Source organism: Mus musculus, chromosome 16 (genome assembly GCF_000001635.26).
Source record: "Mus musculus strain C57BL/6J chromosome 16, GRCm38.p6 C57BL/6J".
Lineage (NCBI taxonomy): Eukaryota > Metazoa > Chordata > Mammalia > Rodentia > Muridae > Mus > Mus musculus.
In genome coordinates this window covers 10,687,411-10,713,715 of record NC_000082.6, presented here as the reverse complement: position 1 = coordinate 10,713,715, position 26,305 = coordinate 10,687,411, and the positions used below count along the sequence as shown (strand labels likewise).

The 26,305-nt window shown below is 47.6% G+C and overlaps 1 protein-coding gene across 9 annotated transcripts in view; it reads right to left on the bottom strand.

The window, feature by feature from the left end:
- The window catches only part of Clec16a (C-type lectin domain family 16, member A), a 199,570-nt gene that overhangs the window by 31,163 nt on the left and 142,102 nt on the right, over positions 1-26,305 (bottom strand). For all 9 annotated transcript variants that reach the window (XM_006522660.3, XM_006522662.3, XM_030249311.1 and 6 more), the window contains 3 exons: positions 25,085-25,236; positions 22,126-22,330; positions 18,926-19,096 (listed from right to left, as the gene is read on the bottom strand). In XM_006522660.3, coding sequence (XP_006522723.1) covers positions 18,926-19,096; positions 22,126-22,330; positions 25,085-25,236 — 528 coding nt within the window. The remainder of the gene's footprint in view (positions 1-18,925; positions 19,097-22,125; positions 22,331-25,084; positions 25,237-26,305) is intronic.

The following is a 26,305-nucleotide window of genomic DNA, read 5'->3' as shown; positions in this document are numbered from 1 at the left end:
TGAAAGAGCTGACTGGTCCATCTGTTCCCTTCATGTCAGCAGGGCTTGGTGACCTCTGTGGGGCAAGCTGCCTCCCTGCCCTGCAGCCCTGGCAGTCTCCCACTGGCAGTTCCGCAGTGCTGCCCCGCCCCCATGGCTATGAAATACAGCCCCTTTCCTGACAGCTAACGTGCCCCACTCTGATTCATCATCTCTCCAACTCTCTCTGTCCTTTATTTTCCTGCCCTCTCTGGCCTTTGATTGCTTTTCGGGAGTTTATCATATTGAACTTTTATCCCTTTCCAGGAAACCCTATTATTTTTTTCTTCCCTTTCTCAATTAATAAATAATCGCCAAAGCACTTCTTTGGATAGAAGCACATCCTGCCTTCTGCAAGCAGCAGAGGCTCCTTCTGGAACTCCTGGGGGCCTGTGTGCAGGGCACATCACCTGTCAGACATGCAAAGTACAGAGGCCCATTGCTAGTTACATTGGGGTGGCTGCCAGCTCTTTGCTCATCATCCAAATTGCTCAGTATCCTGGGAGGCAAATGTGTTCTCATGGCCACCCTCAGGGAGGGTCAGCACTGCAGGGGAGGGAGTCCAAGTGGTGATTTTAAGGCATGGATATCAAGTAACTCCCACAGACTTGTATATGGACGGCTTGGACTGCAATGCAGAAATGGTCAGAGGCAGGCCTCCATAGGGGACAAAACAATGGGGTTCTCACTCCATACTGGATTAATCCATTAGTGATCTGACAACTGACTAGGCTACAGTAGGTAAGAAGGGGACGGAGGAAGTGAGATGTGCTTTTGATGGGTAGAGCTCATCTCCGTTCCTCTTCCCCAACTTTTATGACCAGTATCCTGTGACCTCAAGGTGAACAGCTTTGCTGTCTGTCTCAGGAACACTGTGTTCCAACAAGGACAAACAGACATGGGGTCATGTCTGACACTGGATAGGGACTGGGTCCTTGAGACTTAGTGTTTATGTGATGGTTCATCTTGATTGGGATGAAAATTCCTTAAGAGATTAGTAAATATACTCTGGGTGTGTCTGTGATGACATTTATTAGACAATTAGGTAATATGGCATTCACTATCCCATAGGCTGGGGGGACAGATGGAAAAGGCAGGGGAAACCAACAGAACAGGTCTCTCATTGTCAATCTATATTTGTGTGTGCACATGTGTATGTATGCACACGTGCCATAGCAGGAGGGAAGGGTCAGTATTCTCCTACCTCCACTCAGATCATCAGACTTGGTGGCAGGTGCTTTTACTCACTAAGTAATCTTGCTGGTCCATACATGGTCCTGTTTCCTGGATGTAGTGTGGTGAGCTGCCCTTCTCTCACGATGGACTGAATCCCCTGAAAGTACTAGAGAAGTGAAGCCTACCCCTGTGAAGTTATTCATGTCATATGTCACTGTGCAGATGAGCATGGCAGCTGGATGCAGGAACCTCTCAGAAAACAGTCACTGGAGCATGGTACAGTGCCCTTCAGGCTTCGAGTCTTGGCCTCTAGCACATACCCAGCCCTAACTGCCCCCATGGCATCGGGGCTATTTTTTAAAAGCCACTGGTATGAACTGGACAGAGCTGTTGGCACTCTGCCTCTCAGGACCTGAAGTTGCTTCCAGAGCAGTGAGCAGGTACCACAGCTGCCATCTTCTGTCCCACGCCCACAGCGTGAGCTTTGGACAAGCTTCTGAAGTCTCACTAAAGCTCATAGAAGTGGAGCTAATGTCATTCCCAGAAGCCATGCTTCTGAGGTTAGACCACAACCAACCAACTTCTGGAAAGGTATGAAATACAAGCCTACCATGACTTACAGGAAAGAAAAGGGAACAGGAGGCTCTTTTACTGGTAAGAACAGAGGATTTTTTCTTCAGAGTCAAAAAGAATTGGGAAAAAGGCAAATTTAGAAGAGGAAGAGTGCCAGGTGAGTCTGGACTGCTTCAGGGTTTCCAGATTGTCCTGGAATGTACAGCAGGTTCCAAGTTATTTTTTCACATTTGGATGTCTTTAAGGAAAATATGGCCTAAATGGGACACAGATGAGGTAATCCACTTCTTGTGTGCTGCCTGGTGATGGCTTCGTGACAGCCCAGCTAGTTGTAATTGTGGTTTTAACACAATGGTTTTTTTTTTGTTTTGTTTTGCTTTTTTTTTTTTTTTTCAGAGAAAGGGATGTGCTATGTAGCCCAGGCTAGCTTTAAGTTCTTGGCATTTCTACCTCCTCTCCTGAGTTCTGGAATAACCAGAGCATGCCACTGTATCCATCTGATACAATGTTATCCACTACATCTAACTGATTCAATGTCCCCACTGCAGTCCATCCAGGGGCTTTCACTCACAGGGTTGATGTGACTTTTTCTAGGGAGGAAGGGCACTGTACCCTATCTCTCTGAGGGAGTCACGCAAGCCCTTCTCAACCCTACAACCTGCTTTGCTGCTCACTTTCTTATACATGGCATGGTGTGTATCATTCTAGTCAGGTCCAGCCCAGGAACATTCCTCCCAACAGGATTCAACACAGAACAACATTCCAGGTGCTGACATGCTCTTGGATGAAGGGGAAGACTGACAATCACCTCAGGCCAGCTTTTCTGGCCACAGTGGTGGCAAAGGGAGTTCTCTGGCCACTCCAAACAGCTGTGGAGCATCACAGTCTAGGGTTCTACACTCTAGGAGTTGGAATCTAGCATAAGCAGTGAGCATTTCATTACTAGGGATCCAGGCAGCCTATGGGCCAAGCTTCCCTTGTCTGGGACACATGTTGCCTAGATTTGATCCTTCTCCTTAGAGAAGCTTTTCTGAATCTTAAGTTCAGGTAACAGTGCTTTCCTGAATATTATTCCAGCTCTTGGAACAGCACATCAGGGCACTGATTATGACAGGCAGTTCTGGAGCCTCCATGATCCAAAGGGACTGATCTGCTTGGCTTTCCCCTGAATCCCCAGTGAACACTGGCTGACACATACAAGGGAATATACAATGGAGTATTAAAGTTTTGCTGCTCCTTCCCTCCATATTCATTCATTCACCCAGCCACCTCCTTTACATATCCATCCATCCATCCATCCATCCATCCATCCATCTCCTACCCATCTTCCTCTATGTGAGTGTATGCATCTATATACCCATCCAATGTTTATTAAGCACCACCTAGATGCCTGGGATAGAGTCCAGATCCTAGACTCTAGGAGATGGAATTTAGCACTCACCAAAGCCCAGATCTGCCTTCCACAGTTAACATCTGGGTAATGGTTTGAGCAGGATGTGGAGGGGAGAAGATGAGGAAACAGTATGGAGAATGCTGAGTAGGAAGGGGCTTCCCTGGCCTATAGACTGTTGAATTCTCCTTCTAAAAGGAAAAGGCAGGGAAGGGTCACTGGACCCTTGCCCGAGAATCTGGCCACTCCTCCTAGCCATATGTACGGATTGCTGCCTTTGTTGCCTATGGCATGGGGGAGTGTCTTAGGAGGGGCTAGAATATATAGGTTGTGGGGAGCCTAGGTAAGGGGGGTTCTACCTGTGTGGTTATGAGAAAGCCATCATCCATGCTGGATAAAGGCTATCCAGTACAGCTGCTTTGCAATGGTGACACATGTCTTTAATCCCAGCACTAAAGAGCAAAGGCATGGAATCTCTGAGTCAAGGTTTAGCCCGGTCTACATATTGAGTTTCAGGCTAGCCAGGGATCACTATTAGTGAGATCCTGTCTCAAAAAAAAAAAAAATCCTCAAAAAATAAAAAGCCAAACAAACAACAACATCATATGCCCCCATAAGCAAACACAATAAAAAAGAAAACTTGGCCCTCACCTACGAGACAAGTACAGGTGGGTACGTTAAGGATGCCCAGCTTTGAGCCTATGTCCAATCAGTAGATCCAGACACCAGCTGGTCTATATCATGGACAGCCTGACGTGGACTGGCCCTGGTAGTCAATTATTTTCTTGCTCCAAAAGCTTTGTGACTGTCAGCCTGGCTCTTGAAGGCCCCAGTGGTTCACTGGTAAGATGGTTCCACAGGTTAAAGCTCTTAGATTCAGGAAGGTTGCCATAACTCCTGTGAAGCATCAACCTGCTACTTTCTGACAACTCATGTGGTTGTCATATCTTGGCCTCTGTACTGGCTAGTTTTGTGTCAACTTGACACAGATGGAGTTATCACAGAGAAAGGAGCTTCAGTTGAGGAAATGCCTCCATGAGATCCAACTGTAAGGCATTTTCTCAATTAGTGATCAAAGGGGAAAGGCCCCTTGGGGGTGGGACCATCTCTGGGCTGGTAGTCTTGGTTCTATAAGAGAGCAGGCTGAGCAAGCCAGGGGAAGCAAGCCAGTAAGGAACATCCCTCCATGGCCTCTGCATCAGCTCCTGCTTCCTGACCTGCCTGAGTTCCAGTCCTGACTTCCTTTGGTGATGAACAGCAGTATGGAAGTGTAAGCTGAATAAACCCTTTCCTCCCCAACTGCTTCTTGGTCATGATGTTTGTGCAGGAATAGAAACCCTGACTAAGACAAATTGGTACCAGCAGAGTCGGGTATTCCTGTGACAACCTGACCATGTTTTGGGGAGGACTATGGAAGGACTTTGGAACTTTGGGCCAGAAGATCCATTCGCTGTTAAGAGCTCTGTCGGATGTTGTGTAGGAGCTTGGAAGATAATGTTGAGAACAGTGCAGTAAAATGGAGGCCTGGCTTGTGAAATTTCAGAGGGAAAATTAAAAGACTCTTTTTAGGGCCATTGCTATTTTGGATTGTGAAGATTCTGCTTAGCTGGGGCTGAAGAATCAGCTGTGGTTAACAAGATACCAGAACTACTAAAGTAAAACCTTTGCATTACTGGGACTATTGATGCTGGTTAGCTGGAACTAAGAAATTAGAGGTGATTAAGAAGACACCAGCATCGTTGAGGTGACATCTTCTGGGAAGTGTTTTTTGAGAGTACAGAGGCTGTGTTCCAGAGATAGCCAAGGTTGTATCATGTGCTGAGGTTGGACTTGGTAATGTGTAAGAGTTACCCAGGTGATACTGGTTTTGAAGGCATGAAGGGGTCACGCAGAACAGCTGAGGCTTGGCATTGTGAGAGGCCATGGAAGGCCATTGGTGAAGGTGCAGCCTCAGTTGCAATTGATGGCCCAGGAGTGAAGGGGTCATGCAGTGTTTTGGAGATGCCAAGTACCATGAGATGACCATCAAGAGCAGCAGCAGTGGAGTACAGGCATCTGGAGCCTAGAGGATGATGCGTGTGATATAAAGGGCATGGCTGGAGAAGTGACCCAAGCTCTTGGAGGAGCCCAGAAGATCGTGAGTTGGATCCCAGACATTGGACGGTTGGAGATTGATTTTTGCTTTTGATTGTGACTGTGCCCTGATATTTTTCCCTCTTGATGGAAGTTTTTTAGTGAAGCCCATAGTTAAGAGACTTTGAATTTTAAAAGATACTGGATATTTTAAAAGGATTGAACTTTTAATATGTAAAGACTGTGGGACTTTTAAAGTTATTTAAGATCTTGGGGATGAATAAGAACTAAGGGTTGAGGCTTACTAGTGATGTATTTGTGTCAAGTTGACAAGAGGTCAATTGTACTGGCTAATTTTGTGTCAACTTGACACAGCTGGAGTTATCACAGAGAGAGGAGCTTCGGTTGAGGAAATGTCTCCATGAGATCCAACTGTAAGGCATTTTCTCAATTAGTGATCAAGGGGGAAAGACCCCCTTGTGGGTGGGACCATCTCTGGGCTGGTAGTCTGGGTTCTATAAGAGAGCAAGCTGAGCAAGCCAGGGGAAGCAAGCCAGTAAGGAACATCCCTCCATGGCTTCTGCATCAGCTCCTGCTTCCTGACCTTCCTGAGTTCCAGTCCTGACTTCCTTCAGTGATGAACAGCAGTATGGAAGTGTAAGCTGAATAAACCCTTTCCTCCCCAACTTGCTTCTTGGTCATGGTGTTTGTGCAGGAATAGAAACCCTGACTAAGACAGCCTCCTTCCTGGATAATACTGTATTTACCTTGCCTTTTCTTTAAGACCCCTTCCTAGAGCCTTCCTGCCCTGGGTGGCCTGGCATCTCAGTGTAGCCTGGACTGCTGCTGCTGCTGTGGTTTAGGAGTTCCCTTCTCAGGACACCGTGAACTCCTGAGGGAAGCATCTTCAGCTCCAGCAGATTTCAACCTGTGGGTTGCAACCCCCTTGGCAAACCTCTGTCTCCAAAAATGTGTACATTGCGATTCATAACAGTAGCAAAATTACTGTTTTCAAGTAGCAATGAAAGTAACTTTATGGTTGTGAATCACAACATGAGGAACTGTATTAAAGAGTGGCAGCATTAGGAAGGTTGAGAACCACTGGTCTAGACTCTCCCCCTCCCCGGTTTTTGGAACAGAGAGTGATATAGAATTATGCCCATGATGAGTTTACTAGTTGCACTGAGCTGGCCACTCTAAAACTAAATCTATGGTTTCTATGTGTCCTACTCCAATACCCAGGCTCCCTTGTATGCCAAATACGTGAGGAAACACAGTTCTGTACAGAAGGGAGGCTATCGGACAAGGCAGCTATTTTAGCTCAATGGGAGGAGGGAACTCAGTTACACACTGCCCTGTGCCAGGGTAGCCACAGCTGGTGCTAGGGTGGCAGGCCAGTGCAGTCACTGTTGTCACTGAAATGGTTATCAGGAGTCCTCTTGTAAAGCAACATAGAGGAAACTCAGGAAAACTTCTCTATCCATTCTGGGGCATAGATGGTCAGCAGAAGAACCTAGAAGCCTCCAGTCCAGCAGGGAAGCTCCCTCACAGCGTGGCTTCATCTCTCCTCATAAGTTTATGGGGCTATGACCGGCAAGATGGTTCAGCAGGCTAAAGCTCTTTGCCCATACCAAGGGAGAAGGAGAGCGGACTCTGGAAGTTGCCTTCTGACTATACATGCATGCTATACATGCATGCTTCTGACTATACATGCATGCTATACATGCATGCTTCTGACTATACATGCATGCTATGGTATGAACACACCTGTATCCCACACTGCGCACATGCTAATTCTCACTTACGTGCATGTTATGGCATGAGCATACCTGTATCCACACACACTATGCACACATGATAATAATAATGATAAGGCTTGGCTGGTCCTGCCTAAGGCCTCAAGCCAAGGACTGTCCTACAGGGTGGCCTTGAACTCAGAGATCAGCATGTCTCTGCCTCCCAAGTGCTGGGATTAATGGTGTGTACTGCTACATTGCCAAACCCTCTTGATTTTTAAGGAGCTATGCCTGGCTACCTGGACCCTGTTAGGGCAGGCTAGGACATAGAGCAGGAGTAGGAGCCACGTGGGCCTGGCCCCATCCAGGCTTCCTGATGCAAGTTGCACATGCTATTCTCCATCCACTGCTGTTAACTCTGCCTTTCCACCTACTCAGGGAGCTTACATCAACTTCACTAGTCAGGGCATCCTCCTTATAGGCTAACTAGTTACAGTATGGCAAACTTCATGTGGCAGAGCCATTAAGCCAAGTCCAGCACATGATAGCTATAGGTCCTCAGTGAATGCTTGCTGAAGAGGGAATGGATGGAAAGACAAACTCCACTCTCTTCAGAGAAGCCCCTTCATGGATTTAAAGGCAATGAGCTAAGTCTCCACTCCTGAAAGCCTTGACTACATTGTTCAGTCCTCAAACTTTCTGGATTTACCACTGCAGGTTGGAGCCTTTTCAGTAATATTATCTTCAAGAACTCTGGATGAGAGCCATCCTTGCTGCAGAAAAAGTAGGAGAGAAAGCTGTTTACATGTCACATCTATCAGGCAAACTTCTCTGGCCCAGGAGTCAGATGTGAGGACTTAATAGGCAAGGGCAAGCTATAGCTTCTCCAGGGCATAGCCCAAACTTCCTCTGGTTTGTCCCTGGAATATCTCCCTGGACACCAAAGGTTGTGGAGCTGATGAACCAGGCAGGTTTTCAGCAACAGTATATACTGCTCTGTGGCTTTTGGTGAGGCCTTAGTCCTCCCCACCTGCTCAAAGAGGAGCAATAGCAACTGTCTCTCAGGATCACTGTTAAGGGTGGTGAGATACTCTGCTGCTGCTAGCAATGCAGGTAGGCTCATGTTACTCTAACCAGTGGGGCCAAACTTTTAGATGTTTTTACCTTAGAGCAGCTGGCAGGCAGGGAACAGAATTGAGAGCACGACCTCTTTCTGGTAGTGTGACTGACTGAGACTTCAGGCACTCTGTCACAGTGAAGGTGCTGCATGAGCTTCAGGTCCAGCAGTAGTCCCAGGGCTAGATCTACCAAGCCAGAAGGCTTACCCTTACCTAACTCTGCCCAGATTCTGGGAGACCCCAGAGTCTCACATGTTGTCTCCATTCCCTTATACTTCTAGCAGTAGTAAGGAGCTTAGACAACCATGAATCAGAACCACTTGCTCCTGTTTAAAGTGGCCGGAGGCTGCCTTCTCCCATTCTCTCTGTGCTCCAGTCTATGGGTCTTCAATGTCCAGTAGCTCAGGCATGACTGCTGCCATGACTATGCTGACCCTCCTCATGGGGATACTTCAGCATGATGTATTTAATAGACTTTAGGAGGTCTTGGTGCACATGTGCTACATGAAAAGCTAACCCTCATGGTGCCATAGCATGGCTGGCAGAGCCAGAGAACCCTGGCCAGAAGCCTGTGAGCATCTTCGGTGCTGTCTGGAGGAGGCAGGCATAAAGCCAGGTGCTCTGGTTACTATAGAGCTCCTGGCCCTGGGTGCCACTTCTTTACCTGAGCTGGGTTCTCTCCTCATTATGACCCCAGTTCAGTGGTTCTGTGAGGTGCTGGCACAGCAATAATTTTACTCCAGAAGAGGACACTAAGGCTCAGGGATCTACAGAATGTCACACAGTATCTGTGGGCAGGTGTGGACTGAAATTTGGGACCTAACTCTGGGGAGTGGGCCTCATCTTTCTGCCAGGGCTTCCTTGGCAGGGACAGGGGACTGTGGGAACAGAGCAGTGACATGCAGTTCTGCAGAGCAGGCACTCAAGTGGTGGTAGGCTTCACACTATTGAGCCCAGCACTTCCCGTGGGTGCTTTCTGCTGGCCAGCTCAAAGGCCTCTTTGAGAGGGAGAACCATAAGCAGTCAGTCCATCCAGCTAGGCATTGTTCTGACCTAATGTACATTCCCTTGGGCTTCTGGCTTGGAACTTGGGGGAAAAGGAGCAAACACATTTATTCCCATGAGGTTCAGGGTTGTTTATGGAAGGCTCATTCCATGAAGAACTCTTCCTACCACTTGGCTGTTCCCAAAGTTTATGAGGACACTGCCAATCCAAGAGTCTAAAGTGTATGTGGAGGCCTAAATTGTTACCTGTACGGTCACCATGCTGAGAAAGCCACAACAGAAGGATCCTTTACCTCAGAGGCTCTATAGAACTCTCTAGCTGACTTAGCAGGAAAGAGAACAAAGAGCAGGAGGAGGTCAGATGTTTCCCAGGAACCCAGCAGACAGAAGCAGCAGGCCTGCTCTGAGCCTCTGCGCCACTTCCTGAGTCTTGCTGGACCAGCTGTGCACGAGTGAGCGATTAATAAAGTTATATGTTTTAACTATGTTTCTAGCTGCTGTGATAAAAATACCCTGACAAAGGCAACTGAAAGAAGAAAGGGCATTCTTTGGCTCAGTTTCAAGTCCACCATGGCATGTGAATCATGATGGCGAAAGAGTATGAGGCAGGAGGAGTCACAGTCAGGGAGCAAAGAAAGAGGAATGCTGGACTTGAGCTAGCTTTCTCCATTTTTCAGTCCAGGATCCCAGCCCATGGAATTAAGATGGTTCTTGGCTAATCCCCACCACACCTCGGTTTCTCTCCTCATTTTATATAGGTAGCCTAGTGTCTAGCACAAATTTGTCCATCTCCCCACGGCTAGACTTTCAGATGTGTACCACCATGCCTGGCTTGTACTTTTTTTTATCTTGTTACTCCTCAAATGGAACCTGAATAGGTGGCTTTTTGTGTCCTGAGTCCCCAGCAGGGCTCACAGAGACTGCAGAGCAGAGTGTTGGAACCAGCTGACCAGTTTGGGGGTGTTTCTCACCCCGAGCTGAAGATGGCATTAAGTGTGAAGGAAAGCTGTGAAAACAGCTCGTTTTGTCACACTTGGGTAATTCTGACTTCCAATCTTTTGAGGATTTGAGTTTTTTGTCACTGCCCCTTGCAAAGCTTTGTGCAAGAGTCTTCAGAGGTGCCTACTATCTGTTGAAAGGCAAAAAGCTGCCTACAGCCTAGGAATCTACCCATAGGACATTGGTGATGGGCTGTGAATGTCTAGATGAATGAGGGAGCTCAAAGAAAACCTCTAAGCTATATGGCTGAGTGAGAATGGAGGGCACTTAGGTTTCTTAAAAAAAGCAATATAACCCTATATTGGCGTTCTGTGAACTCAAGGCCAACCTTGGTTACTAAGAAGCTGTTTTAAAAGTCAGAGCCATCCTAGAGTGCAGGTGATGGGTAGCACAGGGAAGCTGTAGGAGGAGGAGGGCAACCAACCCAGGAAAAGCTCCCACCAGAGGCATCACTCCAGTATGCACAGGCCCTTATTGTCCAGTGTGCACGGGCCCTTATTGTCCAGGTGTGAGCAAGCAACACTGGGGCCAAGTGTGCAAGCTTCCCAGCTGGAGGCAAATCAAGGCCAAGTCCAGGGTGTCCTGCATCCTGTGCTGCCTTAGACACTTTCATGTTTCAGTGGCTTCAGGATCAATCTGACCCTTCAACAGGTCCCCAAAGCCCTTGCCATCTGGCCCTAACTCAACCAGTCTTTTCTTCACCCCTTCTTGGCAGGCACCATCTTGTGCCTGATGAGGTCCTGGCAGAGCATTCTCTGTCCCAGGGTGAGGGTGGGCCTCCCTGATCTGATCTGGGCCACCTGTATCTTTAGGCCCAGCCCAGCATTTGGTAAACACTGGCTTAGAGGCTTGGTTCTTCCCTTCTGAACCCCAGACAGTAAGTGAAGACCCCAGACAGGTCTTCTTTAGAATTTAAAACATCCCTTCAAAACCTGCTGGTCTCCTCCTTTATGTGTATGTCAGAGTCAAGACCTTCTGTCCCCTCCCCCCACGCCTGACCTTTGGCACTGTTATTGCCACATCTGTCTGCTATTTTTTTCCTTACTCTTAATGAGTTCTTGTGAATGACCTAACTTTCCTCCCAGCTGTCTCAACCTCAGCAATACTACTTACTCAGAGATTCAATCTCTCAGATGGCAAACGGAGGACTGTGGCTAATTCTTGGGAAACTGTAAAGTGGTTTCTCCTGTTTCAGAAGGCAACCTGAAGTTCCTTAAGCTAGTCATAGAACATCTGAGGCAAAATACTAAATCCTAGTGGACCTTCATCTATTCACTTGGAAAAGCAAGGGCTAGGACAGTCTACTTCTGCAAACACACTTTTATTTTTTTGTCTGTGTTATCAATTATCTGCTAATGACAATCAGCAGTTGATAAGATGACTCAGAAACAAAAGTAAACATCAAAAGAAAGAGAATGAATCATTTTCTCAGAGATAGGATAGCTCGATTAGCAAAGAATCTGAGTTTAGTCCCCAGAACCAGCATTTTTAAAAACTGGGTGTAGCAGCAGACACTGGGAATCCCAGAGTCTGGGAGAATGGCAGATCCTTGAAGCTTATTGGCCACTGGCCTGGCCTAATTAGCAAGTTAAGTTCTAGTGAGGGATTCTTTCTCAAAACAAGGTGGATGGTTTCAGGGGAATACATTCAAGGCTGACCTCTGACCTCCACAATGTTACCACTACACACTCATGTTATCTTACGCATGTGATGGCTTATCTTGGCTGTCGATCTGACAAACCTGGGAAGAGGAACCTCAATTGAGGAATTGCTTCCCTCAGATTGGCCTGTGGGCATTTTCTCCATTGCTAATTGATACAGGAGGGACCACTGTGGTTGGTACCATCCCTAGGTCTAGGAGAGGTGACTGAAAGCAAGGTAGTAAGCAGGCATCCTTCAGGACCATGATTTGGCTTCTTCTTCTTCTGGACTGTGAGATAAAACAAACCACTTCATCCCCAAGTTGCTTTTTGGTTTGGTGTTTATCAGAGCCACAGAACAAACGAGACCACTCCCTACACAAGGTGAACTCAAGTTTCTCCAGATGCTTTTCTCAGGGTCTCTTCCTTCAGATGCAGACCTGTCTCCACACAAGCCATCTCCTCTCCAGCTCTTGGTTCACTAGGAGTGGAGTGCAGCCACAGAGAGCTCAGGGGACCTGGAGCACAATGGCTCCTTGCAGTTCTGTCACCTGGCATCCTCAGAACTGAAGACAACACACTTTGTGGGGTGTGGGAAGCAGTCAACTCCAGTTCAAATCCCTGGCTGGCCACCCAGAAGGTGGGTGACCTTGGGCGCAGTGTCCCTCTTCCCCACTGCGGATTTCCCACTGGCCGACTGATTCCTAGAGCTTGTGAGTAGCCTTAGATGGTGACTCCCTGCTCTTCTCTGGCCCTGGCCTGACCTCCTCTATAAGCCATGGGCTCTTAGGCAGACCTCTTCTGGATCAGGGTATAGAATTTCACCCACTCTGTTAAGCGCTACAGTTGAACCCAAACACCCTCCTGTTGGGCTCTGGAGCTCACACTTGGGTCCCTGTGCTTTTATGTGTCAAGCACTTTTCTCATTGAGTTGTCTCATGAGTAGAGGAAGAAGCCACAAAACAGGGTCTTGGATGATGGAGTTTACTCGTCATACATGTCACCCACGCTAGGAAAGTAGCTGCATTTTGGGCAGGTGGATGGATGGATATATACACAAGAACCTACGGAGATAGGTGACATCTGCCTTTCATGGTTTTTGTTTTTTTAATTACTTGGTAGCTCATGTTGGCTTGGAACTCAGTGATCTACTTGCTCCTGCTGAGACTAAAGTCATGTGCCACTATGTTTTATGTTTTCAATTGTGGGGACACACACACACACACACACACACACATTTTCTTACTAGCTCTTTCTAAGGTGCACAGGTCAGCAGTGTTATGTAGCAAGTGTAAGGTGAAGCAGGAGGCTGAATTAGAAGCCAGGCCTCTGGCTCCCAGGGTTCAGTGCACACACAGGAGTAGCAGAGCCACAATGCTGATATGGACCTGTCTGGTCTGCCCTGTCACAGAGGCTTATTTCCCAAACCTTCCCAGGCAAAGCCTCACATGTGAGGTACAGGGTTTTGGTCTCTTCCCACACCAATGACTTGGGTTCAGTTGGAGAGAGCTCCAGGACACAGTCACCCCAGAGCCCTGAAGTAGGTCAAGCCCTTGAGCAATGTAGCAACATTCAATTCTTGAGAACTCAGCCCCTCCCTCCCTCTACCTCTGAGGAAAGGCATAGGCCTGGAGGCTGCTCTGCTGGGTGGCTGGGCTCTGTCTTTACAGGGCTTTATATAGAGCAACTGCTCCTTTGTCTGCTCAGACACTTTGGGGTCATGTTCCACGTGGGCGGGCTCCCAGTGGGGAGCCTCTGAAGCCTTCTGTTCATGGATGCCCTAACACCTTGAAAAGAGGACTGGCAAGCCAGGAACCACCAGCTGACTTCTTGGTGGCAGTCACACCCACTCTGACTCGATTTCCTTTGTGTGTGGTGGATGCCATATAAATATGGAGGCATGAGCACGACATTTGTCACTGCCTATCATTTTCTGTCTTATTACTTTGGAAAGGGGTTTCTCACTAGACTAGAAGCTCATCATTTTGACTAGGAGGACTGGCTAAGGAGCTCTTGGGGTTCCCTTGTGTCTTCCATAATGCCGGGGCTGTGGTACACACAACCACGCCTGGGCTCAGGTCCTCCTGCTTGCAGAGCAAGTGCTCTCATCCACTGAGCATCCCCCTGGTTCCCAGCCTAGCTCTTGAAGGTCAGTCTCTTACTGATGAGTGTCAGCGCTCAACTGCTGCTGTTTGTTGAGGTCAATTCCAGTGTCGTTTCTGTTCTTTCTTATGTGGGCCAAGAACACCATTGTGCAAGTGAGCTTGCCCTCCAGTCTGGTCAAGAAGTAGTCTGGAAGAGCATTTTTCTGAACAGTATCTTTGTTCAGATACTTGATCCTTTGGAGACAGGTCTCAAAGCACAAGACTTGGGTCTATGCAAGGGTGGGGGTGTAGATTATGGGGACCAGTATACCCTAAGCCACAACCACCTGTGAGGCTGCTCTCTAAAAACGGTTTAATCTATAACCTCTGTCATGCTGAGACTTGTAGCAAAACCATGTGAGCTGGTGCAGCCTTCACAAAAGGCAGCCTTGAAGCAAACTGAAGCAAACGGGTTAGAGACAGGCTTCGTCTGCTTCCTGTGAGCTGGGAGGTCCCAGTCTGGATCTCAGTTTCTAATGTTGAGAGTAGGGCAGGGACTCAGCTTTGAGAGCTGTCTGGAACTGAGAGTTAATATACAGAAAATGCCAGATACAGACAATTTTCCCCAACAGAGCTTATACTTCCAGAAATAGACAGGATTTCTGCAATTCTTTTTTAATCTTTGAGGCAGGGTCTCTCCATGTAACTTTAGGCTGGTTTTGACCTCTCAATCCTCATGGCCAAGTGTCTAGTGTGCTGGGAGTACCAGTATGTACTACACACCCGGCAATGTGCCTGGGAGCAAGAGGCCTTGGGTGGCAGTAGTTAGGCCTTTGTTTCTAAAAGCAGGCTAGGATGGCTCATTTCGATGTGTCATGCTGCGAGATTAAGAGAAACTTGCTGTAGCATCTGTGGTGCTTATGTTACTTGACCTTAGTCAGGCTTATGGCCTTGTGCAGGGTACTTCTACACATGCAGAGAGGGAAGCAGAAATATTGGGACTACCAGAGGAAAATAATTTGTCAACTGCCCAGCAGCCCAGTGTACTTTGCTTTGTAAAAGCTACACTAAAAAGGAGGGTAGGAATCAGTGTCTCTAGTTGGCTGGCCCAGGCCAGTCTGCACAGGGAGCTGAGGGCAGCTGGGGAGGCCGAGGGGTGGCAGGCCCCCTTCCTGGGTGACTCAGAAACAATCTTCTGGCTTGGGAAGCTGGAAGAAGAGAGCTGGCTTTGTTTTATAGTCAGAAACACCCCCAAGAGGACATTAGCGCCTTGCATATTGTCCCCAGGCTGGAGAGTCAAGGCTGATGCCCACATATTAATACTTAATACTCTGCTTGTTAGCTTTTCCTCTCTGGAGCTCATTGCCAGGCCCCCAGCACTTGGCACCTTCCAGCTCGGCACCCTTACATTCCTCCTGGGCTACTTAGCTGCCATTGTTGTCCTGGAATGGCAGGCTGTTGCAGAGAGCTATTAAGTGTTCTGGGCCAGGCAACTGATAAGACTGGGTTTGCCTTGGTAGCACCTGGGCCAGCGGCCCTCCCCAGATCCTGGAGATTTGTGTGTAAGTGTATGCTCCTGTGTGCACACCTGTGGATGTTCCTCGGGCACCATCCATCCTTATTTTTCCCTTTTACGACAGGAGTTCCCCCTGGCACCATTCTTACTGAGAAAACCAGGGTGCATAGGCAGTGAGCCTCAAGGGTCTGCACAGCCCCAGGTCCTCACTGCTTACGTAGTTACCAACTGAGCTATCTCACCAACTCCTCCTCTGTGATTTAAATGCCTGCCTCAAGGCATAAAAATGCTCACACTGGCAGGAAGCTGGGGCAGGAAGAGAGGAGAGCAGAGGACCCCTTTTAACAGCATCAAGTGTGACTCTGCTGGCACCAGAGCCAGACCAACTGGTGGGAAGGCAGACCTGTGCATTGCCTAGAAAAACAGGTCACTCCATGTACCTCTCATTCCAATGCAGGGCCATGGTGCAAAAGGGGAAAATTAACCTCAATTTCAGCTAAAGGTAAGGGTTGAAAAGACTGAGGGAAAATGGTCTGGCAGTTCTCAAAACATTAAATGACCACTTGGCCACTGCTAGGCATATGCTTTGAAGTTAAAACCTGCAAACCTATAAAGGTTCATAGTTACAACAGTGGGGGTGGGGGCGGGGCGGGGCGGGGCGGGGCGGGGCTGAATTAGCAAGATGTGGTGTATCCATGCAAAGAATTAACTTAGTCTTAAGCACAGAGCTCTGCTGGGAAGAGCTTCTGCTCGGGGCACCAGTTCAAGGCTGTGCTGAGCATATCCTGCTGGCCATGGCAAACTCTGGAAGCAGCTACTGCCACGAGGGCTTGGGGCACTCCTCAAGTAACTGCTGCCCCATCCTGGCTACCACTGCTATTCCCTCCCTAGGAATTCTCTGCCCTAGAAAGCTGCCCACGGGGTGGCAAGAGCCATCAATACAGAGCAGAAGATAAACAGAATTTGTAACTTCTTAGCCAAACAGACAAAAACAAACAAAAATCCAAACACTTAGAGCGGCTAGCTGCTAACCCCTCAGCCTGGCTTATACTCCATCTTACTCTTTCTCCCAAGAAGAGAGAGGCACACTTCCATCAAATATAATCAAATTTAGAGTCACACTTGCCTGTGTGCATCACCTGGGATACAAACAAAAAGGAAAGACGTATCCCAATCAAGTGAGCCCTGAGATCGGCGAGAATCCCCACAGTCAACACCTGTCATTTCAGAAGGTGACAAGGGACACATGGAACTCAGGCCCCAGAAGGCAGCTGTGAATGCTGAAGAGTAGCCAATGGTCTCCACCTGACTCTCCTTACTCTGGCTTCTGCAAAGCTGACCCAGGTGGTGAGGGTTGGGGACATATTCTGTAACCTGAAGTCACCCTAACTCTGTATGGCCAGGGTCCTCCTGCTTGGGGACACATGCTGGTTTGGCAACTGAAGTTTGGTGGTGGTGCTGCTGAAGAGCTGGGTCCTGGTCCTGTGTTCCCTAGGCAGACCAAACCCCCAGGTGCCTGGGTCCTAGATAGGATATCCTGGTCTTTTCGGTGTTCCGATAGAAGCAAATGCAGGCTTATGCTGCACTTGACAAACACTGACTGAAGCCACCGCTGGCACGGAAGCAGAGTGGTGAACAGAACAGTTCCACACAGTGACATTCTCCACGGGGCAAATGAACCAGACCCCAGCCTACAACCTGACAAGGAACTGAATTCTGCGGAGAAAATAAACCAAGGCAATGTCATAGGGGAAGGGTTTGGCCCTGGTCAGCAGCATGATAATAAAAGGCCTTTGAAGGATGGAGCCCACACATTGGGGTTGGGCCACCAATGGGAGGTGGGCACTCAAGTCCTAGATAAAGGAGCTGGTGTAAAAGCTGAGACAGGGCACAGCACTGGTTCTCCAGGTATATGCTGGAGCCTGAGAACAGTAAGACACCCCCTCTCTCTGAGAACTGCCAGACCATTTTCCTTCAGTTGGGGAAGTGCCTCCATGAGATCCAACTGTAAGGCATTTTCTCAACTAGTGATCAAGGGTTTCAGGCCCCTTGTGGGTGGGACCATCTCTGGGCTGGTAGTCTTGGTTCTATAAGAGAGCAGGCTGAGCAAGCCAGGGGAAGCAAGCCAGTAAAGAACATCCCTCCGTGGCCTCTGCATCAGCTCCTGCTTCCTGACCTGCTTGAGTTCCAGTCCTGACTTCCTTGGTGATGAACAGCAGTATGGAAGTGTAAGCTGAATTAAACCCTTTCCTCCCTAATTTGCTTCTTGGTCACGATGTTTGTGCAGGAATAGAAACCCTGACTGAGACAGCAACCATTCTACCAACTGAGTCACAGCTCTAGCCTGAGAGTCTTAAAGGAGCGGTTAGGACTCCCCTGCCTCACCCTGCCCCAGGGCAATGCCTCTGTATGCTTCTCTCCAAGGTGACTGATGAGCTTCCAGAGGCCAAGAGAAGGCTACCCCTTAAGCACTCTAGGCCTGACTGTGTGCCAGGCAGTAAGATCTCAAAAATGTACAGTCATTATTTCCTTTTTTAAAAAATAGAGTTAATTTCATAGACAGTTATGCTTTTGATGTTATGTTGATATGTGGTAGATTAAGTATCAAGAGGGGAATGGAGAATCACATGCATGGCATAGAACTCATCACATGATATATGCAAAGACATATATATGTATATGTATATATATATAAAACATACAAGCAAACATTTCTAGAAAGACATGCAAGAAACAAAAAACTGTTCACATATTCTGGAGCAAAAGGGACTTCTTCACATTCTATCAAATCTTGTTGGATTAAAAATGATATACTTATGGTATACATGAAATAAAGAAATCCAATCACGGGTGAAAGCAGACTAAATCAGAGGTAGTCAAGTGTTGGACTTGGACAGGCAGTCATGGCTTTTGTTGATCCAACATCAGTAATCACTTTTGAGAATATTTCATAATACCTGTAATATAAGTTCTAGCCCTGAACGTGCAAGGGTTAAGAGCAGGGGAGAGCCTGGCCAGTTTTCTAAGATTTACAATCAAGAGAAGAGAGTCATTCATTCCCCCACCCGCCCCAGCCGGTGGCACCTTCTGCATATGGATACACTTAGACCATGTCGAAGCAGGAAGGAGGCTGCTCTTCTTAAGAAGCAGCTCTCTCAGCCCCTGGACTTTCCACTGAATCTCTCTTTTAGGGAAGGGCAGGAGGACTGGATACATTGTTGCAGAAGAGGGAAGAAGCCGAAGGCCTGTGGGTACTGGGACTTCCTCACTCATGGCTTCCCTTGTCAGGGGACCAGGAACTGTATGCACTAGCTCCTAGTCACCTTACATGAAGGACGAAATCTCTCATCCTCAACTCTCAGCACTAATTAGTCAAGAAATGTCCAAGAAACATTGATTCTGACAAGTTTCTTCACAAACCTAAGAGATGTCTGAAAAACCAAACCCAAGTGACAGAACAAAAAAGGGCAAGCCAAGTCTGTATGTCTCACATGCTCTATGAAGCCAGAGCTGCCAATAGCCTGGATTCTGAGAGGAAGGCCTCTAGCGGGCTCAGCAGAAAAGCTGCCTGAGTCCCTAGCAGGAGGTGTGGCTTACCTGGCACCTTGTCTACGGATGCAAACACAGAGCGTTGCACTGTCGGGTCACTGCTGCCTCTGCGGCACTGCTCATAGAAACGGAAAGGCAGGTGCTGGGAGGAGGAGGAGGAGGAGCAGAGTCCAAATCCCAGGACTTCTGTTGTCGGCTGGATTGGGAGGTCCAGAAGGGCTGTAAGCAAACAGCACCATAGTTTGTTCTTAGCACGCGTAATGGGGACAGGAAGTTTGTTATAACTTGGGCAACAGGCCAGAGTGACACCAGCCTTGACAGTAAGACCCTTGGGGAAGCCAAACAGACAGCGTGAGGCGTGAGACTGGCAGGATGCCAGAGTCCCTAAGGAAGTTCAAAACACAACTGCAATGAAGGGGCTCAGGCCAAGATGGCAGGGTTCTGAGTCTTTGGCCAGTTAGTACCTGCAATCTGTAGAAAAGACCCTTCCCAAAGGCTTGGCTTTACACACACCTTCAGATCCTAGAGCAAGTGAGGCCAATTCTACCCCCCAAAGTTTATGCACAGGCATACATGGACAGACAGACAGACAAAATATACAAATGAGTGATCTGTCAGTATCTGTAGGACTCCTCCACAAAGACACCAAAATCTGTAATTAAGTCCCTTATAAAAAATAGCATTATATCTGTATATGACACATACATATCCTCTCTACTATTTATCATCTCTAGATGACTTATATTTAATATGATCAAAGTACTATGGAAGGAGTTCTTCCTATATTGTCTAGGGAGTAATCACAGAGAAAAAGGCAGCAGAGGTTCAATTAGTTTTCAGAGTCCTGTGTGCGTGAATGTGTACATATGTATGTGGAGGTTAGAGGTCAATGCTGACCATCTTAAAAAGGGTTTTCTATATCTATTTTGTGTGTGTTGTGTATTTGTGTTCATGTACATGTACTACACAGGCATCCTTGTGTGGCATGGCACATGTGTGGAGGTCAAAGGACAACTTGTGAGTCAGTTCTTTGTGTCCACCAAATTGGTTCTAGGGATTGAGCTCTGGTCATTAGTCTTGGTGGTAAGTACCTTTACTTCCTGAGGTACCTTGCATGCCCTTTATCTTATTTTTTGACACAGGGTGACTTGTTCAACCTGAAGCTCATCAGTTGGGCTAAACTAGCTAGACAACCAGTCCTACAGGTTCTCTGTGTTCATCCCCCGAGGGCTGGGATTAGAGCTGCATGCTGCCATACCTGGCTTTTACATGGATGCTGGGGAACTCAAAACCTCATGGTTGGGCAGCAGCACTACCTGACTGAGCTGCTGCCCCAGCCCTAGTTCTGAGTTTTTGATATCTTGGTGGTGGAATCTTGCTATAGATGCTTATGAGAATATGTGTACAAGGAAGCATATGTTTGTATTTATGAGTGTGTGTTTACATGTCATAGCCATCATCTTCCCTTAACAACTCTTGAGATGTATTAGTTCAAAGTGGCTTTTCAAAATCAATTTAAGAAATATCCAAGGCAGCCATGCTAGCAGCCACTTTACAGTGCAATCCTCAATTTTCAAATGAAATATCTGGCCTTTATGCCAGCGTGAGAAAGTGCTTCACATTACAGGGAAAAGTCTGGAAATGAATCTTCAAAGGAAGGGCTGAATAATCTAAGTCACTTTGTACATTACAAAATCCTTCTGTCATGATTCCGCAGGCGAGGCTTCAGCTACGTGAGAAACAAGAAGGGCGAACAACTCTGATGCACATCACGGAGGCACACACAGCATGGAACTGCGGAGCCAGAAATGAAGCACACAGGGAGCTTATTCTGCCTTTGTTCCTTGAGAGAATGCTCCTCCTCACAGTGGGCTGGACATCCCTTGGCAGCCATAATGGAGGGACTGTGGGCCTGAGCTGAAGGCACTAATAATTTCATTTATTTATTTGTTCGGTCTTCATGCATGCATTCATTCATTTGTATCTTCTGTGGGACAGGGTCTCACATAGCCAGGCTGGTATTGAACTTACTATATAGTAGACGATGACCTTAAATTTGTAAGTCTTTTGCTTTTCCCTCCCAAGTGCTGGCATTATAGACATGTGTCATTATAACTGGTTTGATATAGTGTTGGAGATCAAATGTAGGGCTTTGTACATACTAGGCAACTCTACTGGCTAGTTTTGTGTCAACTTGGCACAGCTGGGGTTATCACAGAGAAAGAAGCTTCAGTTGGGAAAGTGCCTCCATGAGATCCAACTGTAAGGCATTTTCTCAACTAGTGATCAAGGGTTTCAGGCCCCTTGTGGGTGGGACCATCTCTGGGCTGGTAATCTTGGTTCTATAAGAGAGCAAACTGAGCAAGCCAGGGGAAGCAAGCCAGTAAAGAACATCCCTCCGTGGCCTCTGCATCAGCTCCTGCTTCCTGACCTGCTTGAGTTCCAGTCCTGACTTCCTTGGTGATGAACAGCAGTATGGAAGTATAAGCTGAATAAACCCTTTCCTCCCTAATTTGATTCTTGGTCACGATGTTTGTGCAGTAATAGAAACCCTGACTGAGACAGCAACCATTCTACCAACTGAGCCACAGCTCTAGCCTGAGAGTCTTAAAGGAGCGGTTAGGACTCCCCTGCCTCACCCTGCCTCAGGACAATGCCTTGACTTCCATTTCATGACTTGAAGAAACAACCTTATTTCAGGGCTTTTACTAAGAAAGCCTGGGTGATGCAAACTCTACCATCCCTGTGAGGTATGAATGACTCCTGGATTTAGTGTTGGGTGCTGGCTGCTGGCGGCTCACCAAGAGATGATAAGGAAACAAAGAGAATGGTGAGAAAAATTATGTGTGAGGTCCTGGGCTTCATCCTCAGAGCTGAAACAAACAAATCTGAGTAGGAAGCTCTGCAAACTTGTTCTCTGTGTGACTAAAAATTTCCCCTGTACAATGATCTAAGACCTGTTTGCATACCTAAGATGGCAGAGGGCAGTCAGAATGCTTTGTGACTATACCCTTGTACCCTTGCGGGCTAACTCGTGAAGAGGAGGTGCCAGCTGCCCCCTGCCTGCGCCTGTTTCTTGTCTGTTACAGAGGCCCCTTCTCTTCCACGCAGCAGCTGAGGATTGTCTCCCTTCCAAACACCTGGGAAGCAGGGAAAGTCCCATTCTTTCAAGTCTTGGGATGTTTCTGGGTCAATGTGAACTGGTGACAGCCCTGCGGTGGGGAGTCCTTGCTCTTGAGGTCACTCACCGGCTATCCTCTGCATCTTCATGCGCCTGGCCTGGATGCGGCCCTTGGCCAGGCGCTGCTTGGCAATAATGCAGCGGATATGATCCGAGAACACGAAGGTGGCCTGCAGGATAGGGAAGGGCTTAGAGTGCGGGCTGGAGGCAGGCTTGTGAATGGTGATGTTCAGGGCACGGCTGTCATCCTCCACTCCTGTCACCTGCATGTCCTGCAGAGCGAGAAGGCAAAGGCAAAATGTTCATCAGGCCCAGGGTTGATAGGGGTGTCAGTGGCTCATATAGAAAGACACCAGCACTTTGCATCTGCTTTTGTTCTGAAGGAGGCTACATCTCAAAGATTTAAGGGTGATGCAGATCAGTCCCGGCCTGACAGGTGAGGAATCAGCTGCTGGATGTATGGCTAATTCTCCTTTCCATGAGGACTTGAGATGCCTGACCACAAGAGGTACACCAGCCTCTTCAAGGGCCACCACTGTCACAACAGGCAAATTCCAACAATTCTTCCTTCTGGAAAACCAGAGGCCACAACTCCAAAGCCTTTTTTTGTCACCTGGTTAAACACTACCTCCTTGTTTCTCTTCAAAATGAGGCATTGTTCCTGTCCTTTGGTACATCTTTGAGGACAGTCCCTGAGGAAGGGCCACTAGAATTGTTTGGCAGAGACTTCAGGCAAGCTGCATGTGAAAGGGATAAAGACATTGACGAGGAATGAGTGTGTAAGGACTGGTTCCCATAAAGCCTCAGGATGGGTTCTGTGTCAAGTCTGTGCCCACAAAGGTTCAAGGGCACATGAGATAAAAGCGTACCAGACAGAAGATAGACTCAAAGGTCAGATATGCTAGAGGAGGTGGGAGCCACTGAAGAAGGTTCAGAAGGAAGGGGCTGCTGTGCTTGGAGGCCACACACTTGGCTCTCCCTTTGGAAAGAATGGCTGCATCACAGGGCAGCAGCAGATAAGATGAGCTATTATGAGTTTAAAGCAAGGATCTGGTGCGTAGTAACAGTCTGATAAATAGTAGCTACTGGAAGAGAACCAAAAGAGGATGGGGGGTGGGGGGGGAGTGTGGCTTTCATTGTCTGACACATTAAGCGTCTGAGAGAGAAAAACACTTTCCTGATGTTGTGTTCTAAGGAAATTGGTGTACCTTGATAAGAAGATGCACAGGCCATCTACCGGGCAGTGTTCCACACGGGAGTCACTTTGGGGTAAAAAAGATTCTCCTACACCCTCACTGAGAGTAAGAGGGTCTGGAAAGGGAGGAGTGTGGGAAGGAGAGGAGACAGGAGCAGTGGCTTCATGTACAGGCGCTCCCCATGGAGAGCAGGCAACAATGGGCTGCCCACCGCTGTGGTTAGGAGTCAACTCAGCCTGCGCAAGGTCTTCTGGGAATCAGAGCAGTGCAGCAGGAAATGGACCTCCTTGAAGTGAGGGGAGGGGAGCCCCAGGCTGGGACAGGACACAGTAGAGAGAGGAAGTGGGATCTGTGTTTCATTCCCTCTGCAGCTAGTCACTACTCAGCCATCATACTTATCAACCTGTAAGACAGAGCCCCAGCAGACACGAGGTGCTGTAGAGCCTGGTCAGGGAGGGTGTGCTCAGGAACTCCTGTGATAACAACAGTGCTAGAGGAAGTTGGCAGAAGCTATGAACTCTTAAAATAGCTGATTCCAACTTCTTGGGTATCTGCCTAGGGAAATCCTGCCCGGGGCATGAGGAAGTGGAACACCAGGTTTACATGCTTGAAAAGCTGGGATTATCAAGAGCGCTCTGGCCAAGCATGCCCTGCCACACAGCAGTTAAGAGAACCCCAGCAGGCATGCATCTGCTAAAATGGCTAGACACTCCAAGAGAGGCTAGGAGATAGGCCAAGTCTACGATATGGCATAAGAATCTAACATACCCTCAAACTCATGTACAATTAACCCTTGGCACTCCCTACCAAACTGGGGACCAAAATCTGTAGATGCTCAAGGCCCTTACTTTAAATGGTACAGTATCTGCATATAACCTACTATATCTTCCTGTAGACTCTAAATTCACTCTAGATGATGCATAAGACTTGATACCATATATGTGCTATGTAAATACCTGTTTAGGGACTAAAGAGTCAAAAGAAAGTCTGTACATGTTTATAGCAGACATATTTCTTGGTGAAGTTTGTTTGTTTTTGCGACAGTATCACTACGTAACCTTGGCTGGCCTGGGATTTGGTTTGTAGACCATATTTGCCTTAGACTTACAGGGATCTGCTCATTTCTGCCTCCCAAGTACTAGGATTAAAGATGTACATCACCATACCTGGTCTGTCTTGTTTTTTGAGACAGGGTCTCATGTAGCTCTGGCTAGCCTCTGACTCCTTAGGTAGCCAAGGCTGCCCTTAAATGTCTGATCATCTTGCCTCCACCTCCTTATAGGCATGTATGATTATACCCATTTGTATGTGCTGCTGGGAATGGAATCAAGGGCCTCATGCATGCTGGGTGAGCACTCCATATCAACTAAGGTTCACCCCCAGCACACTGTCCTCATTCCCAACACCCTTTTATCTTGAGACCAGGTCTTGCTCCATGAACCTACCTGACTGGTCTGGAACCTATTAAATAGACTGGTCTGTTTTTGAATTTGTGGATGCCATCCTGATTCTACTGCCTGAATGCTGAGATCATGTACAACCATGTGGTCCTTCCCCACTGAGTTTAACTGACAGTTCCATGGATACACAATTAAAAAGCTCTTGGCAGTGAAGCAGATCTGGAAGGACCAGCTTGGCAATGGGTTTTCTCCGAAGGGAAGGAGAGGTGTTAAGATTAAGGTTTTGGTAAAAGGGACTTGGCTGTTCTCTGTGCAATACTCCGGTTTTGTGTGCATACTTCTTGTGCCATTACAAGTGAGTATAAAACTGACATTTTTACCATGCATGTGTGCAGAGTGAGAAAACAGAGTGGGGTTCTTAGACTCTCACCTGTAGAAGGCCAGCAAACTTGACCACTCCCCAGCCAAGTCTGGATACGTCAGGCTCCACCAGGCTCATCTGGTAAATGTCCACAGCCAGGAACCGCTGGACCATACCACCATCCTTGGTGATGACTGTGCATGCAATCAAGTCACTGTTATCTGGGAGGAGAGAGTGGAGAGTGGAATAAGGCCTAGCTCAGATGTCCAGCTTTCTTCACATATAGAACTGGGCTTGGATGCCTCTTCAGCCACTTCTGCTAGGAGAGTCCCTTCATCTCGTTAAGCCTCACATTCAGTGTGTTCTCAAAGCAATCCTGATGGCTTTGAGACTGATACAAAGCACACAAACCATTAGGTATTGTATACACACTAAAGTGTGAAAATAGCTAACAACTGAGTTCAGGGGTAGAAGCACCTGGAATGCATGAGGCTGGTGTTCTATCCCCAGCCCCAGAGCCACTACCATCACCCAGCAGCCAATCCCAGGAACATTTTAGTGTTTCTTTTAGACCAAAGGTAGTTTACAGATATGATGGTTTTTGATCATGTGAAGTCAGGAAAACAAGATCCCCTGTTCCCTACAACAGCACCACAAGTCCTCAATTCAGTGTCTGGCAACTTAGAACCCAGAACTGAACGAGGTGGAGTGTGACCATCTGCCAGGCCCTTGAGCCCTCTGAGCCATGGCTCTCTATCTGTAGAATGAGAGGAAGATCCCTCATCTCAGGATAATTGGTACAGAAAACAGCAGCTGCTAGGAAGGTACTCGTGTGAAGCAGTACACGTAGGGCTCCTGAGCATATCCCAGGTCCCTTCTCCTGCTTGACATTTATACCCAGACCTGTCCCCAATGACTCTGAAGTTACCTGACAACACAAGCCATCAGTCACACCTGCAGTCCACTCTGAGTTCCGCCCAGTGACACCTTCTTTCATTTATGCTTTCAATGAGATAGCCAAACCAAGAAAATCCACAAATGTCCCAAAATGGGGAAATAACTTGACCTTGACTTTTTTCCATCAGATGTAAAATTACAAACTCATATAACAACACTAAAGTAAACTGAGCTCTGAACAATGGCTGTCTGTGAGGAGGACATAGGAATGGAGTATGTTGGGGGGGGGGCTGGGAGGGCTAAAATCAATGGAAGAATTTTCATTTAAAAATCACTGCTTTTATTACATTTACCTAGTTATGTGTTTGCATGTACACTCATCTCACATGTGTG